This window comes from Drosophila obscura, unplaced genomic scaffold, assembly GCF_018151105.1.
Source record: "Drosophila obscura isolate BZ-5 IFL unplaced genomic scaffold, ASM1815110v1 contig_17, whole genome shotgun sequence".
Taxonomy (NCBI): domain Eukaryota; kingdom Metazoa; phylum Arthropoda; class Insecta; order Diptera; family Drosophilidae; genus Drosophila; species Drosophila obscura.
Window position 1 is genome coordinate 1379680 of NW_024542757.1, and position 18122 is coordinate 1397801.

At 45.5% G+C, this 18122-nt stretch overlaps 3 protein-coding genes across 3 annotated transcripts; 2 read left to right on the forward strand and 1 right to left on the reverse strand.

The window, feature by feature from the left end:
* Positions 1-7374: 7374 nt before the first annotated feature.
* LOC111077273 lies at positions 7375-8201 on the reverse strand. The gene is made up of 2 exons (XM_022371474.2): positions 8031-8201; positions 7375-7968 (listed from the first exon to the last, which is right to left on the reverse strand). Exons 1-2 carry the CDS (start codon positions 8079-8081, stop codon positions 7486-7488), a joined length of 534 nt encoding a protein of 177 aa, XP_022227166.2. The 5' UTR covers positions 8082-8201; the 3' UTR covers positions 7375-7485.
* A 5145-nt stretch (positions 8202-13346) lies between these two features.
* LOC111077256 (general odorant-binding protein 57c) lies at positions 13347-14055 on the forward strand. The gene is made up of 2 exons (XM_022371456.2): positions 13347-13478; positions 13544-14055. Exons 1-2 carry the CDS (start codon positions 13416-13418, stop codon positions 13961-13963), a joined length of 483 nt encoding a protein of 160 aa, XP_022227148.2. The 5' UTR covers positions 13347-13415; the 3' UTR covers positions 13964-14055.
* LOC111077255 (general odorant-binding protein 57b-like) lies at positions 14023-14767 on the forward strand. Its single transcript, XM_022371455.2, has 2 exons — positions 14023-14131; positions 14193-14767. The coding sequence occupies exons 1-2, from the start codon at positions 14066-14068 to the stop codon at positions 14658-14660; spliced, it is 534 nt and encodes a 177-aa protein (XP_022227147.2). The 5' UTR covers positions 14023-14065; the 3' UTR covers positions 14661-14767.
* The last annotated feature ends 3355 nt before the right edge of the window (positions 14768-18122 follow it).

The window sequence follows — 18122 nt, forward strand, 5'->3', positions numbered from 1 at the left end:
TTTTCTTAAGAAATAGAAGGAATTTGTCTCCTACACAGCTTTTAATTTCTCTGATAAAAAGCTGTCTCTGTCTATGGATCCTTCGCTGCCTCCTTTGCCTTACAAATATCCCAACTAAATCGTAGTGCCCCTCGTCTGTAGGGCATAATAAGCAGAATGCTGTTTGCTGTTTGCTGTGTGGCAGTGTGGCAGTGTCACTTTTAAGGCTGTTTGCTGATGGCATTTCTCGTGCTCCGAATTGACCAAAAGTACAGATACATTTGCCTAATTCTTCGACACATGGAAAAGCGGAGGAGAACAAAGAGAAGGAGTGAGTGGAGAAATGCTCAGGGAATGACAATTTTGATGTGAAAGGGAAGAGTGCAAGTGCGAGTGTACTTTAATAATATTGCAAAAGTTTCAAGCGAAAAAGTTCGAAAGGGAACAAACAGTGCAGCGAAATGATCGACTTGGGAATACCCTGCAGCAGCGTAGAGAGCGTTAATGCTAATGGAATCTCTAGAATTCCCAGAATCCAGCAGCCATTCCATTCCTGCCCGCTTGGCTCTTAATTCTTCATAGGAAACTTTTCGAGGCATCAACAAAAAGTGGCACAAAAGTTGCAATGGAAAGAAATGGAGATGAAAACTGCATAAATACATAGACAAAGGAGACATTAAAATGAAGAAAAAGAAAAGCAATGAAAGTCAGAGACAGAGATACTCCGAGTACCTCACAGTGGTAGGGGGGGGGTGGTGGTGTTGGTTTGGGTTGGGTCTCTCTCATTTGCACTCAACTGCAGGTTGCAGGCTCCACAGCTGCAGCTGCAACTGAAACTGAAACTGTAGCTGTAGCTGTATGAGGGCTTAAGCGCCATGACAACTTTTTAAGCAACTTGATAGCCAAGTTCTTTCCCCTTTTTTGCTGGCCAAAGACACCGAGTTGAAACTGCAACCGAAGATGCTACCTGCAGCAGGTGCCAGTGAGTGTCTCTCTCTCTCTCACACACACACAATGGAGGAGTCTCGATGTAGTTGGAGTTTTCTTTTGTTGAAGTTGCATCTGTCTGAAGGGTATCAAATTAAATGGAAAATCAAGCAGCAACACCAGAAACAAAATATCCGTATATCTGCGAAGCTGAAAATGTATCCCAGATCTTCTCGTTCTTTAAAGTATTGTAAAGAAAACATTGCCTGAAAGAATACGAAAATTCATTTTGATTGATGGATGAATTTTTCTGCTGCATAAGTTCAAAGGGGTATTCTGATACACAGAATAAACATGGAAAATTCACTGGTAAAGCGACAACTAAGAACTTACAAATATCCCTGAATCCAGAAGGATTTTCTCTCTCGTTGTGTTCCAAAAGTGATTTCTCTGTCCCTTTAATTTCCATTAGAGTCACAGAACTTTATCGACATCAAATCAAAGCCCAACGCCAGGCCCCAGGCTCCCCACACTCCGGTGGCCACATTCAAGGCTAACAAAGAGGCGTGGTTGGGGCAGCGGCAACAGACCGTATGATGCCACAAAAAGGTGTGTGTGTGCCACCAACTCGTTGTGGCAGAGGGGCGGTCAGTGGAGCCAGCAACTAAGCGCGAAACTAGCTGAAAAAAAAATGATGGCCCCCCTGCTGCATGTCTGCGGAGGGGGTTGGCGATTGTGGGGCGACACAGACTGTTGACACTCGAACGGTGGCTGCGCTGCTGCAGTTGTCGCATAATCCACACAATGCCCCAGCCAACAAGCCCCCCCCCACCTCTCTCATTCCCCTTCTCATACATTTTTCAATGTGCTGGAACCGTTTTTTTTTTTTTACTGCCACTGACGCTGCAGCTGCAGCTGCAGCAGTGGTGTGGCCTCTGATATCAACTCGGATCAAAGCGGCCATCTTTCTTCTCTTACACACACACACACACATATATAGAGGCAGGACAATGGTCCAGCGAACGCGTGAAGCTTATCATCAACCCAATGACCCATCGGTTGGATGGTGGTTGGTGGAAGGGCTGGGTCTGGGCCTGGTGGGGGGGGATGCAAGGAGCAGGAGTCGCCCTGGAGGGCAGCATACAGCAAGAACAACAATCAACAACAGCATTTTGTGCTGTTGACACTTTGGATTCGAGAATTTATGCAACTTAAAAGCGGTCAAGTTACGAATTTATGCATGCCACGCATGCCACACACTGGCAGAGAGTGAGTGAAACAGACAGAGAGGGAGAGAGAGAGAGAGAGAGAGAGAGAGAGAGAGAGAGCGCAAGAGAGTGACAGAGAGAGACAGACAGCCACAGCTGGAAGGCCGCATGGCCATATAAATACGAGTTGCAGTTCTTCTTTGCCCCTTTAATGGCTATGGGAGAGGGTATGACGATTTCCCCAGAAGGGGAAACATATAGTTCAGATTTAGGTATATATTCCGGATCAAAATCAAGCTTCCTGCTGCAGGAAGCGAGGGAACTCCTCTAAATATTTGTATGCACAAACATGCCCTTGAAACTCTGTGCAGATCCCTTCTTACATATATCCACCATCGTGAGAGTCCAAATTGGAAACTCAATATCCTCGGATAATCAAAAAGGGAGGGTATCCATAGCTACGAGTCCTTTTATTGTTCTTTTTGCACCGCTGATGCTGCTGCTGCTGCTGATGCATAAATTGAGCAACATTGCCCATAGCCAGCCAACTCCCCCCCCACCCAGTGGGGGTTAATCGGAGGGAATTTACCCGTCGGACACTTGCTGCTGCTTACAGCCGTTTAACCCCCGCATGTTTCAATGGGTTAATCTTTTGTGTATGCAAAATGAAATTTTCGCTGGAATTTATTTGCATTTTGTTGCTTCGCATAAATTGCACTTCATTTCAAAAGTAAAAAGAAAAAAGAAGAAAAAAAACCAAATAAAACGAGCAATGAAAACTCTGCAAATGCAAAACGGAAAATGCCATTAAATGGTGGGCGAAGCGAAGAGTTCTCTGTGTCTCTGTGTCTGGGTGGAATGCAAAAAATCTGTGTTCAAAAAAAAAAAAAAACATATTAAATATTTGAAGGGGAAAATATGAAAGTATGAGAATAAGATACCAACCGGAGTGGGGGGATCCCTTTGGTTTCTAGTTAACTTTTTCACACAAAAATTGTCCTTTTGTTTGTCTTTCTCTCATTTGCCTCCCGCTCAAAACACCAAAACGCTTTCAGCGGAAAGAATTAGGCCATTTTTGAGGCAGCGCCTGGTTACCTGGAAACAGCATTGTCTTGTCCCCTGTCCGCCTGCATCCTCCGCCGACCATTGGCAATGCAACATCAGGAGAGGATGCCTGCTCGTGGCTCATTATATAATAAATTCTCAGCTTATTTGCATAGTTTTGCGGCTGCGAACAATGTCCAAACCTAAAGCTAAAGCTAAAGCTGGGGCTGTGGCTGTGGCTGAAGCTTCCACCCCCACAGAGTTAATGGAATTTTGTAATAAATTTCGACTGCGGGCCTGGTTAAAAGCGACTATGACGCTCGTCCAAGCTCGTTGCAGCGGGAAAACTATTCAATGGCCATTTTTCACCCCATCCGCCTTTTCTTTCTTGATGAGGTAAGGGAAAGGCTGAGCAATTACAACAAGTGCCAAATGCACATCAACAACAGAAGCCAGAAGCCAAAGGCAGCGGCAGCGGCAGCGACAGCAGCCAGATGCCAGAAGCAAGAAGCAGGGGGGGGGGAAATCCGCCAGGACTCCTCTGACATTTCAACAACTGTCGACAGTCGAGACTGTCGGTGACGCGAGACGGAGGCAGGGCGGCGGCTGTCGCCGGAAGCGAACGAAAGTTGCTGCCCAGAAAAGGGGAGAGGGGTCTGGTGGGTGCAATCCGTAGCGGAAGCCAGCAGCGCAGTAAAAGTCGCACTACTTCTGCGGTTGTCAGTTGTTTTGAACAGCTTAGCGAAAACCCAATTGGGTGGGGTGGGGTGGTGTCGGGGTGTGGGGGTAAAAGCGAAAGGCAGTGCCGCCGAGATTGCCGCGGAAATGTGCCGTCAATTTACGCCAAGGCAATGTCGTCTTTCCCTTTGAATTTTCGCTCAAAAGTTTACACAGGTAAAGGGATATATTTGGTTAAAATACCCCACACCTCCACACTCTCCATTGTATGGTGGGGTGGGGGGAGGGGGTGGTGATTGTTCAAGTTCTTAAAAGATTCGCGGACACATGTCCCCCCCAGTCGCGTATTGATTCAAATCCTTTAAGGCTTAAAGAACTTTTTTGCGTTCGCAGAAAAGCTTGAAATATTGTCATCGGGGAGAACTGCCGAGAGAATTGCACTGCTGATACTCTCTCTCTCTGGAGGATGGTGCGGGGTAGGTTGGGGTATCCGGGCGGTGTCTCCCACAAGTTTTAAATTAACTTTTGGCCTGTGCGGGACACAAGTTTTGCTCAAGTCATTCCAATCCTTCATTTGATGTGTGTATTGTTGGATGGAAGGAAGGCACTTTGACAGCAGTTCAGTTCTGTTCAGTTCGTTCTGGCTGCAATTTCAATTTCTTTTTGTAATTCTTTGAAAATGGGGAAAAAGAGATGTATAAAAATTTATTTACATAGATATGTACCAGACATTATGAGCGAGAGAGAGAGAGAGAGACAACTTGATTTCGCATTGAACACACCAAAAATATACGGGAGAAGATATTATCCAAATTATTGTACTGAGAGGCCACTTCTCATACATGTGTATGTAGAAACATGCCCACAAATAGAAAAAACCTTTATAGGACTCAAAGGCGATAACAACAAAATACATACATATGTACATACATATGCACAAATGCAAAATTGTTATTGCAATTAAAATTTCTGCCTTTCTGCTAAACTGTTGATCTGTCAATGGGTCGATGTGCGTTACACAGACAAACAACATACTTTTGATGAGGCTACTGAGGAACTACTTCTCATACATACATACTACATACATACATGTAGATAAAAATCATAGTTTTGGGACTATTCTCCGCCTTGCATGCAATTGCATGCGCATGACTTAAAGAGGAAGGAGAGGGACGAAGCAAAATAAGCAAAATAGTTATCACAATAGAAGACATACTCTACTCTACCAGAATATACAGTTTTAGACAGACCGAGGGAACTACTCGTTTATGGGTAAATTAAAATGATTAATATATTAATTTTCATATTTTTGTGGTAATCAATGCCACTAATGTAGTTGCTTTGGTTATGGATTACTTTGTTTTCCATTATGGGACCTCCACTTATGCAGCCTTGAATATTAATGCTCTGCCTATCAGTCATAGCTAATTTAGCATATTATTTATAAGGTTCCCTCAGGTGGAAACTCGTTTTGAAATTTAAATGCATACAATTTTACTGCGTATCCTATCGGTAGGTACACTTATTCCACTCTGATGGCTGTGTTAAGTAAATTTCCACCTCGAAAGTTATGAAGCCTCAGAGGCTGCACTGCCCACCTGCCTCCTTTCATTCTCATAAATATTTCACCAACAGTCGCACCCTTTGGAGTGCTCCACTCTGGTGCTCCGCTTCTGCTTCTGCTTCTTCTGTGCTCCACTCCCAGGAAAAACACTTGAGATAAGGCGGCTGCTGCTGCTGCTGCACCTTCAGAAAGTGACCCAGACTCTGGCAACGAATTATTACAAGTGCCACAAGAGCAGGGCGACAAAGAGGTGCACATATATATATATATATGTATATGTGACAGACTCTTTTGCCTCTTGCCTATGCAAACAAAACACACACAGAGAGAAAAAAGTCAGGGGGTGAAAAACTGAGGGAAATCCGGCTGTAGCCGGGTGCACACACGGGGAGAGGGACAGGAACGAGCACATCAATCACAAAAGAATTATGTTGGGGTAAACAAAAACATTTGTCATGAAGAGAGTGAAACAGAGAGAGAGAAAGAGAGGGAGAGAGAGAGAGGAAAACAAACACAGAGGCAGCAGCAGCAGCAGCAGCAGCAGTAGCAGGAATCAGGAAGCAGCAGGCGGGAGGGTGTAGAGGAGAGGTGCCAACGGATCGAGAGCATTAGCTTGAAAAGCGGCTCGGAGCGGGAAACGGGGAACGTGGAACGAGCCTGGATGTCAAAGTGGGTCCCAGTCTGGTCCGGCTGTTGGTCAGCTTTCCACCACATAAATCTGGGACAGCTCAAAAAGGTGCATTGTGTATGGGAAGGGGGGATGGGGGGCATCTTTTGAGTGACACACACACACACACACACTAACAAATTCTTTTCACACTTTTGGCGACAAAGACAAAGGACTTGTGGTAGGGCATCCCCCCCCCCTTGGCGTTTAATCCGTACCGTTTATCCCTGCCAAAACCCCCCTCCTCTCCCCTATTGTTTGTCTCTTGACTAGCACAAAGGATAAATACTTGCTAGTAGTTATTAAATTTTATGCATTTCATGCACTTACCCTACACCACACCACACCACACCTTCCACTCCCCTCTACTTCCACTCCCATTCCCACTCTCAGGACAGCATCTTGGCTGCAAAAATTTGCATCTAAATGAGTTTGGCCCAAAGGCAACGTATCGAAACTAAATATTTGCCAATGCCAGGAGGAGCGGCAGTGGCAGTGGCAGTGGCAATGGCAGTAGAGTCTGCCTGCCAGCCTGGCCTGTCTTGTGGCAAGTGCGCTGCCAATGCATTGGGCTAGAAGACGGCAGGTTATTCTTACAGCTTATGCAACACTGCACACATGTACACAAACATTGTGGCAGGAAAGCAGAGAGAGAGAGAGCGAGGTGTGTGGGTGGCAGGCTAGAGATGAAGGAGCAGCTCAAGCTCTCCGCCCCAAAAATAAGTTTAAGGCCAACAAAACACTCTCGACTCCAAGATACCCACTATCCCGCTCATGTAGTGAGTATATACATATGCATATATATACATATGTACATGGAAATATATACAGATTAATACAATCTTTAAGCGTGCAAACTGTGGCTGCCACACAGGACAAAAGGAAAGGCAGCAGCAACAGCAATACAACATATAAAATTTCTATGTAGGCGAGTGTGTATATGTGTAGTAGAAATAAATATTTACAAGCCAAAAGAGTAGACAAATGGTTCTTGGCCATTTGTTGATTGTTTTTACTTGGAATTTACTAATATTTCCCCCAAATTACGTATAAAATGTTGCAGTCGTGCAGCAGCAGCAGCAGCTGTTGTTTGGGCCTCTGTGTGTCTATCTAAAAAGTGTGACCACCCGGAGGACTCCACTTGCCGCTTGTCTGCATCATTGTCTGCAGATTGGCTGCCATGAGACATGCAACAGAGTCGAACAGCACGGAAGGGGACAGTGGGCAATGACCTTTTGGTGTTTTGGCATTTTGGCATGCAGAAATTCACATCCAGAAGTGCGAAGCATAGCTTGGAAATGAATTTACCATTCGAATATTGAATATATTGTACAATAATTTGTTTATTTACAAAATACGCCACTGCTAACACAGCGACAGCGACAGCGACTGAGGAGACTCCACTCCATATTGTGATCTTAGGGACGCACAAAAAAATATTTCTCGAACTCCAACTTGTTCATCCGATCGGAATACTGGCCAAAAAGAAAGGCCTCCAGCTGGTACAACTTGAAGACGCGATAGAAGCCCTCGTGGACGTACTTGTTGTTCCAGATCCAAATGCAGTGATTGGGGTAGAACCAGATGATGTGGTGCCTGCCCCGCTGGTCGAGTTCGCAGAACAAATGCGTCGTGTGGAAATCGTAGGGTGGATCCACACGCAGTTCTCGCTTCTTGCGGCGAATGTGCGTCACAGCGGGGGCAGTGTCTCCCTCTGTTGCTGTGCGTGCCACAAGCATCGTGGACTCTGGTTTCATCTCAGTGGAGCTGCTGTTGTAGCTCACCCTGGTTGACCCCACAGCGATGGCAGTGTCTATGGGGTAGCTGGCTGGTTGGCGTGAGGCCTCCTTGCTATCTGCAGCCGGCAAATTTCGGGCATATCCACTGATCGATAGCTGTGACTGTCGATGGTGTAAACGGATAAATCAGTTTGGCTATCCCAGTGGCGGGCGGAATCACTTACCACCGCGAGTAGAGCCGCCATCAGGCAATGTACGAGGAAATTTTTTAACATTTCAACCAAAATTCTTTTATTTAAATAACTTATTTAATTTTGAAATTTTTTTTTATTATATTCCGTGTTTTCCCAATGAAACGAGTTGTAATAATTGAATTTTAAACAACATCTTGTATTCGATCCAGAAAAGAAAGTAAACGAAAATATTGCTAGAGTTTCCTATGTTCGTAGAGTTTTTATAAAAAAAAAAAATCAAAAATTCCTGCCCAAATAAATGCTACACATGAAATGACCCGTTGGGGTGGCGTCGGGTTGTTCGGGGGTTAGGTGCTTTCGTCACTCCTTTTCACCAATCCCTTTCGTGTCTCGGCGAACGTTTTCCGTCTTTCGTCTCCTTTCACTCCTTTGGCCCGGCGAAGGGCCTGCACTGCGTTGATTTCCGTTTTGCCGTATGTGAGAGTGCAACTTGAGCCGCCACTTGCCCCTTCTCAAGTGTGTGTGTGTGTGTGTGTGTGTGTGTGTGTATGTGTGTGTATGCATGTGCGGGTGAGTGGAAAACTAAACTGTTGCCATGTGACAAGTGGCAGCTTGACGACAGAAGCAACAGCAGCAGGCAACATCAACGTCAGCATCAATGACGCTTGGTGCGGCACTTTGCATACACACACAGACATAAAACGTGGCACAAACATGCACCTGCTGCCAGAAAGAAAAAGGCAGCACTTGACTCTTGTTGTTGCAAGTTAAAAACTGCAGAAAGCGCACTCGAAAATTGCCACAAAAAGGCTGCAAGCGAGCACTCAAGTAATGAGTGTTGTTCTTCTGCCACACGCCGCCACTCAGTCGCAGTCTGTAGGGTGGGGGAAGGGTTAAGCGTTTTGGAATTGAATACACAATGCTGGAGGTCTTGCACCTTGCCATGCGACTCACAGACTGCTGACTGGGGTCAAAGGTGAAGTCATGGACTCCACTCCAAAAGCCAAAGAATGCGAATCATATTATACGAAAATCGGATATTGAAGCTCACAAGCGATACAATAAAAAGCTGAACAAAATATGTTGATGCAGCAAGACACAAGTGAAAAAACAGAGAGAGAGAGAGAGAGGGAGAGAGGAGAGAGGAGAGAGGAGAGGGAGAGAGCAAGAGACGAAGAGAGCAAGAGACGAAGAGAGAATAAGCATCTAAAGGCAGATTGAGCTCTTCCTTTTCCATTGCCTTTCGGCTTGTTGCCATTTTCAATGCATCTCAACAATTGAAAATCATTTGAAACCTTTCAAATGCCATACAAAGGAAATAGATTTCGCACTCTCTCCCTCTCTCTCTCTCTGCCCCTCTATTTATCTGCATCTGTCTCCCTTTCTCTAATGGTTTCTCCGTTTGTTGCTGCTGCTGCTGCCATGAGATTTGATTTGAATTTGCACCAAGACGTGCCACAGTTGCCACAAAAGAGATGGACAGGCGGAAGAGTCGTACCGTCTCTCAATCGCTGTGGCAGCTCTAGACGTCATCCATGCAGCTGTGGCATGCCACAGCGTGTGGCAATATGCAGACCATGGATGATGAAGCCGATATTTACATATATGTCTGCTGCGACATTAATTGCTACAATAGGGGTCACCTTTGACCTGCTTAGCAGTTAATTGGGGGCCCAAACGTCCAGGACATTAAGTTTTATGCATTGGCTTAACTAATTTCTCTACCAGGCGCCTCCTTCTACTCCTGTGTGTGTGTGTGTCCTTTCCTTTCCTCTACTTGCCTTTCTTTTTTGTACTGGCAATTCAATTAGCAGTAAATCCTTATAAACAAGGATGCCCATATACCCGAAAATAGAGGTGGTGGTGGGGGATTGGAGGGGCCCGGTAAAATCCAGCCATCCGTGGGCGGATTTATCTATTCTATTTTGTAATTTTTAATTTCGCAACTAATGCGATTATTCACGCCTCACGAATCTCCAATATAAAATGGCATGGAATGGAATGGGAAATGGAATGGGGGATGGGGGATGGAATGGGGGATGGGAGATGGAATGGGGGATGGGCAGTGTGTTGTAAGCCCACGTTTAACACTCGGTTTATTTTTAGTTAACGTAACGTTCTCCACCCTTCTCTCCACACCCCTTCGGCAAATAAAGTAAAACTATTCCGCACACGAGAGGCGTGGCCGCCGGGCACTAAGCTCAAACTTTAAGCTCTCCTCAGCAAAGCCAAAGCCTAAAAGGTGTGTGTCCAATGCCAGAGATACAAATGTATCTCCTATATATGCGAATAGTGGTATACTCTTTCATTCTTTCTTTTTGTATCATGGGAAACACACTGCTAATTATAGTTTTTAAATACAAAATAAAACCATGAACCATGAAGTGCCAAAACGATTTAAAAACTGATGAGCGGCGGACAAAATTGCAGCTTCGGAATATATGCTCTTAAAGGCACTTTAATCTGTTTTTTTAGGAGATATTTCAAGTCTTTTCAGACCGTTTTCAAGATTTTAGTTTCTAAAATCGAAAAAAATATACGAAAATTTTATTGTTCGACTTTTGTTTTTAGTTTCTTGCAGATATATTCAAATTAATCTTATGGATTTCTGTCTCTAGTTTGGGAGGTTTCTACCACTGGCATCTGCTCCCAAATGAGCCACAGAATCGATGGACACCGTGTGGGTGCAATCTTTTTGGCAGTGAACACAATTGTCACCGAAAAGCAGCGAGGCGTGAAAATCGCACGGAAAGTTGGAAAAAAAAAAATAAACAGAGAGGCTGAGAGAGGGAGAGAACAAGTCCGGTTCTGTTGGACGTTGGTCCTTTAGGTGATAGTTTCGCCCTTCCAGGGCAAAAGCGGAGAGACGGAAGACGAGTGTCAAGTCATCATCGTCCTGGAGTGGAACTTAAAGCTCTGCTTCGTGCGCATTTATAGTTATGAGTGCTTAAGGGAAGACCGCACCACCCACCCCCTCCCCCGCATTTCACACTTAACATTTAATTAAAAATTTTGTAATTACCAACGGGAAAAGCGAAGGGGATGAGTAGTGGAGGAGTAGGGTTTGTCTTGCTTTCCTTTGGCTTTGCCACTGCATCTCCATCTCCAAGGACACGAGCGTTCCTGCTATCTGGAAACTCTCTTTCTCTCTCTCTCTCTCTGTTTATTTTGCACCAGTTCACACTTCAGTGGCTCCTGCAGAGGAGCCCCACCACTACCCCGTAACTGTTATTGCAATGAACTCTTGGCAGATGGCTTGGTCTCTAGCAGGAGACTGCGTCCTGCCATTGCCATTGCCTCTGCCACTGCCACTGCCTTCGACTTCGTCTTGGTCTCCATTTCATACTAATTGATAAATGTAAACTGCTTTAGTGCGTCCTTTTGTCCCCGAAATGGACCTGCTGCTGGGGCTGTAACCTGAAGCAGAGAAGCTCCAACTCAAACTCTGACTGCTCGCCTCCCCGCCTTCTAGAATTTTGGGCAACTAATTTGTTGCATTATCCATTGTTCCAGACGCTGCAGGGCACTGCAGGGCTCTCTCTCGCTCTCTGTCTTAGTCTGTCTGCTCTGCAGGTTACACGCATATTTCAGAATCTCTGGATGCCACGTGTGCCACCCATGTGTCTCTGTGTGTGTGTGTGTGTGTGTGTGTGTGTGTGTGTGTGGGCGTGGTCGTGCCATCAAAGTGCATGCAAAATACGTGACATGCATATTGGAAAGTCGTTGGACTATTTTTTTATTTTTATAACACACAACAAACAAACAAAAAAAACCAGCGCAAACTTTGGTTCTTGTGGCAACTTTGCCATAAAGTTGTGGTGGCATGCAACAGCAGCAGGAGCATCCTTAGTAGGGGGGGAGCTCCTGCTCCTGCTCCTCCCTTCCCTTATCAAGTCAACTTTCCGCTGAACAAAAGCTTTGTTTATTATAATATCATCCAAAGACAATTAAATTAGATGAAATATTCGTTGGACTCTCACAAGGTAGGAATCCTGCAAAGGATGCACTGAAAACAAATGGGGGAAATGTTGAAATGAAACTCTCCCCAAGCGGAGTTCTCTTCCGTGGATGCATCCACTTTGAGTTCGAATTTGCTGCAAGTTTAAGAAGCGCTAGAGCCGGTGTCCCTGCCTATGGATGGAACTGCATTAATTCCATTTCTAAATAAACAACAATTAAAGATTTGGGTGTGGAATTATGTCTGTTGTTCAGTACTCCCCAATTGCTAATTTCAGATTTATCCAACAATGCCAACAAATGAGGCAAACACACACATTTGGTGGGGGGTGTGCGGGTGCGGGTGCGGGTTGTGGAAGGGGGAGTAGTGCATATTATAATTAGCATGGGACCGAGAAACCGAGAAAATATCAGAAATTTCGCCATAATTTGCATGATAAATTGATGGATGGATTCGATGGAAAGCTTCGGAAATGCAATTATGCAGCGAAACGCTGACAGATCGCACATACAAAAGGGCAAGGCAGGGCACATGGCATGGAGCACAGAGCACAGGGCACAGGACACAGTTTAGCACCTCCTGGTAGATGACCATTAAAATGTTGCAAATGTTGCAATTTCCACCACTGCACACATATTTCCCTTTTGGCCAGGGGCCAAAATATGCACCAAAACATAGGAAAATGTGGCAAAGGCCGTAAATAAACGAAGGCAAGTGGCGGCGCGGCGCGGCGCGGCAGAGGGAGAGGGACAAAGTCGCTTGCCACAACAACAACAAAAAACCTCACTGCGAATGCGAATGCGAATGCGAATGCGAGTGTGTTCCTTGGAATTTTCATTTGTTGTCTAGAGTTTTCGCATGGTTCGAAATTCCATGCCACAATTTTCCATGCCGCACCCATCGCGTGCCCTTTTCTGTCAGCTCCAATTTGTCGCCACTCGTGCTGCAGTTGTCGCTTCATTTTCGTGTGCAGGCAGGCAGCAGCAAAAGTGTTGCCCCAAGTATTCCTACTCGTATGTTGACAGGCAAATTTTATGCGAATTTCCACTGCGTATAAAAAGAGAAAAAAAAAACGAAAATAAAATAACAAAATTTACGTGAATTTTCTTATTTCCAGGCTGAACTTTTATTTAAAATTGGTGCAGAGTTTTGCAATGGAAAATTAGAAATGAACTGTGCATGGCCCTCGGGTAATTCAATCAATCAGCTATGACAAAAGCTGCCAATCGGATCAGTCAGAGATTGTTTTCCCGCCGAACAATTAAATGCACGTGCCGGTTTTTCATGTTCGCCCCTAACGAGTTCCCTCCTCTAGAGTCAAAGCTAATTAGTCGGTTGTGAGATTGTACAGATAATCAATGGCTGAGATGTATATATAGCTGATATCTGGTTAAGCCCAACAAGTAGTTCGCTCTGTGTTATCCAGTCGAGTGAGTCTGGCTGTCCAACTATTGAAAATGTTGCATTTTACGATATTTATAGCACTTCTACTGGTCGCAGTGGTCGCTCCGCTCACTGAGGTACGTGTCCCACTATATGGGTGGAGCAAACATCTGTAGATTCCACCTAAAACTATCTCCCATAGAGCCTGCCCACTGCTCTGGATGAATCCGGATTGGTGGACGAGTGCCTGACCATCAACAACATCACCCAAGCAGAGTTTCAGGAACGCATCGACATGAGCAGCTCCGAGGAGGAGTTGGAAAATTTGGATAGGAAATACAAATGCTTTGCCCATTGTCTGGCCACAAAGTCGGACATTCTGGACAGTCAGGGGCATGTGGATGTGGCCAAAATCGATGAGAAGGAGCCCCTAACCGATGATCATCGCCAGGCGCTCGAGAACTGCAAGCGGGCGCACGATGAAGAGGCCGATGCTGATGTCTGTGAATATGCCTTCAACATACTCCTCTGCATATCGGATCATCTGGAGGCAAGCGATGCGTCAGAGTCAGAATCAGATTCAGAGTCGGACGCAGAGGCAGAGAGCAGTGGCAATGAATAATGCATCAACAGAATAATACATAGAACTGGTTTTGAGCAACTCTTTGGAATCTGAAAGTGTTTTTCTATTCAAATATAGACTGAATTCAGTTCTGTCTTAGCCATGTTCCCCTACACACTACTCGCGAGTGCCGCATTGATATCGGGCCTAATCATAGGCCTCGCTCAGGTGGGAGCTAATATTAATATTTAGAGGAATCTTTGCCTTACGCTATCCGTCCTGCCATTAGGGCCGCCATCCCTTCAGCTTCTTCGATGTGGGACTGCAGGACTTTGACGATTGCCTGAGGAGCAACAACCTCACCTACGAGGAGTACGAAACGTTCGAGAGCTTCGAGAATCTTGAGAGTCTGCTGCATGAGGCTCAAGTGGCGCTGAAGTACAAGTGCAACATTCGCTGTCAACTGTTGAGGCAGCCAGCCAATGCCCAGTGGCTCGATGCGGGGGGGCGCATGGATCTGCAGCTGATGAATGCCACCGGAGTGACGGCGGCTATGATTAGCCGCTGCATGGAGGATGCGTCGCCACCTGATGACGAACCCTGTGCGTATGCCTTCCATCTGGTGATGTGTGCCCACAAGGCAGATCATCCCATCATCGATTATGATGCGGCAGCGGAGGAGCAAGAGTTGTATGTGGATTATGTGGTGGATGGCGACGACTACGGTTTGGCAACCACTGAGGAGAGTGCCGAATAAACGGGCGCAGAAAAGTGGGCAGTAATTAATAAGCGTCGGGGTTGGGGGGGTGGCCGTCTGATTTGCATAATTAAATGGAATTGCAGGGTGCGCCCCCTGAATCAAATCGAATCGAATCGGGCTTCAAATTAATTAAATTTCAACCCAGGGGCAGGGGCAGGCATTTGCCTGCCTGTGTTTGTATTTAATTGATTTACTATATTTTAGATACATGTATCTACATCTACGGGCATGTATCTAGATGGATACACTTCGTAATCGTTTGCTGGCTGCAGGGTTTGCGATTAAGCATTGCTACAGCTCTCCCCCGCCCCTATCTGTAACGGTTGATGGGGGGCCGGGGCAGGAAAAAACATATTTCCTTACACAATGCGATTCCGTTACAGTTTTCCACGCGCTTTTCCTCACTCTCAGTCTCTCTCTCTCCCTCTCCCTCTCCCTCTCTCTCCTCTCTCTCTCTCTCGGGCATTGAGTGTTTGCTTGTTGGTTTGTTTCTTTTTGTGCCGCTTTTTCTTTTGTGCCCGCAGCAGGCGGCAGAATGCAACGGAAGTTGTCATGTTGCATTGTTGCAGCTGCTGCTGCCACTGCTGCCTCGGCAGTTTCTGGTATTGTTGCTACACGGGGAGGTGTGGCAAGAAAAGACGAGCCGCACACTTGACTGGCTCTGACGCTTGCCTCTTCCTCCTCCTGTCCTTCCCGTTTTCGATTGTGTCAGTTCAACTTTTTCCGCTTGCCACACACACACATACACACACACACACACACATGCACTCACACACTTCCCGATGGGGCGTGGCACATTAGTGGGGCAGGCAGACGAAAAATACAAAAAAAAAAACAGACCATGATTGTCAACACGCACCAACGATTCCGCGCTGCCACCTCCTACGCCGCCACAGCAGCAGCAGCGGCAGCATCAGCATCAGCGGCAGTGGCAGCAAGGCGTATGAGTAATATGTCTGGCTCCTGTTTCGGAATCCTGGCGCTGGCGCTGGCTCTGCCTCTGGCTCCTCTGCCATGTCAACATGCAAAACAACAATGGGGCGGAAGTGCATTGTAAACGTGGCATGAACCCCACATTGAGAACCCCTCTACACCCCCTAGAACGTGTTTGAGCGAAAGAGAAACGCTCTGTGGCTGTGGCTATGGCTGTCGACTGAGGTTGCAATTATAATTTTGTAAATCGACGGATGTTCGGAAAACATACGTGCAAATCGTTTGCTGGCATCCCAAAACAACAACAACAACAAAAAAAAGAGAGCAGCCCTCAGGGCAATGAGAAAATGTAATGGAAAAATGCGAAAAAGATACGACAGCTGTAGGGCAGAAAAAAAGTAAAGGCAAGTTATGGAAAACATTGTAATACATAATAAATATCACTACAATATTTATAATGAAATATTTAATAATTCATAAGAGAACAATCACTCACCTTACTTGTAGTTGTTAGATTCGTTCTGTTCATGTTCTGAAATTATAAGAAATTCTAGGTAAATACCGTGTTAAACTTGGAGCTGATTGAAAGCTACAGTCGAATATATAGGCGAAATGAGAGCCGCGAGTTCGTATAAACAGAAGCTGCTGCAAAGTTTTACATGGATCTTAAAAATAAAACAATTTATTTTATACTTTTTCTCGAATTATACAGATCCCTACCAATTCTGGATATGGTAGTATGTTATGGTATAATCTAGTATTTTTGGTATTTTTAGCAGCGCTTTCGTTGGCATTCCCTAAAGAAATAATGAACAGAATTTTTGTATTTCTGATATTAGATTTTCGAATAGTAATACCTACATTTTAGTAGTTTTTTATATTTAATAATACATTAGTTTTTATGGTATAATTTGGTATATTTTGAGTATTATTTTCAACTTAGACAAACATTTTTGGATCTTCAGTAAATATTTGCATTGCTTGTTCATTACCCATTTGAATAGCCAGAAAGAATATTCACATCGAAATCCCTTGAATAAAATAAACCCTAATACACCCTCGCGTACACACACACACACACACAGACACATGTACATACAGGTAAAGTTGTATACTATATTGTGGTATATCTATAAGCAATTTTCTTTTATGTACATACGAGTATTTTCCGATCAAAAGTTTTCGCATCATATTTTTCGCTGGGTCCAAACAAAAGCAGCTGCCGCTGCTGCTGCAAGTGCACCTTCCTCTACATCCCTATACGTCTCCTCGCACCCCTCATGTGGCAATCTAATCACGCGGCACTACCACGCCCCCTCCCACAGGTTGCACACATACTCGTACACATGTCAGAAATTAAATTCGGGGAGAAAACTTACACAGCGCTGCATACTTTGGCAGCAACTGCCAATAAAGTGCCTCCAAACGAGGAAAAGTGGGAAAAGAAAAAGCTCAAGTTTTTGCCCCTCTGGAGAAGAAGGAACGGAGCCGCCCCTTGGACCACTACTCCCCCCCACTGTTCCGCTTAAAAGCGTTTCAGCTTGAGCTTCAGGTTCAGTTTCAGTTGCAGCTTGAGCTTATGCTCTGGCTGTTGCATCGTCGCGACGACCTTTCCACGGCTCTCGTCTCGTCTCACTCTCTCTTCTTGGATCCCAAAGTACGCTTATCAAAAGGCACACACACTCACACGCACACAGACACAGACACACAGGCACTGACATGCATTCAAAGAACGTGGCACGGAGGGAGTGTCAAAGGGTAGAAAAATTCATGGGTAAGTTTTCAGAGGGGGGTGGGCGAAATGCAAAGACAAGGCGCCAAAGCGAAACGCGTAAGTTTTTTCTGCACAGTTTTTTGCTGCAGCATCTCGGCATTTGGTTGGGGAGGTTCGTGAGGAGGAGGAGGAAAAGAACTCTCTTGTTGCAAGTTCTGCATATGACTGCAGGCACGTATTTCTCTCTTGGAGCTTCCCCTTCCGCCCCTCTGGAGCAGGGGGATGAATGTAAGTTGATTTATGCCACTTTGTATACCCTGCCTGCAGCATGCGTTCGCCTGTGTGTCTGTTGCATAAATGATTTATGGCCAACTCCCGCGACAGTTTCGTTTCGCTTTCGTTTGCAGAGTGTGCAACAACAGGGGGGGTGGTGGGGGCTGGACAGAGACTGCGACTGCGAGTGCGACTGACTGCCACAAAGAAGTGCGACAGAGATGGGCGCCAGAGGAGACGGAGACAATGGCAACACTGTCGCATAATAAATAATTATAATTGTGTGGCTTTCCCCCTCTTTCATGGATACCCTTACTCTTCAAGAGGGCACCAAGAGGTACCCCCCATAAATACCGGATCTTTACTTCCGATCCTTTCTAATTGCTCGGCAGTGATCCTTACGTTTTGCTGCCATCGGAATGAGAGAGACAGATGGGTGAGTGCATCACAGCCTTCGATTCGATGGGATTTTTCCCGCTTTCCTTTGTGTGTGCCCATTAATAAACTTAATAAATATTTAACCCAAGTGTGTGGCATGA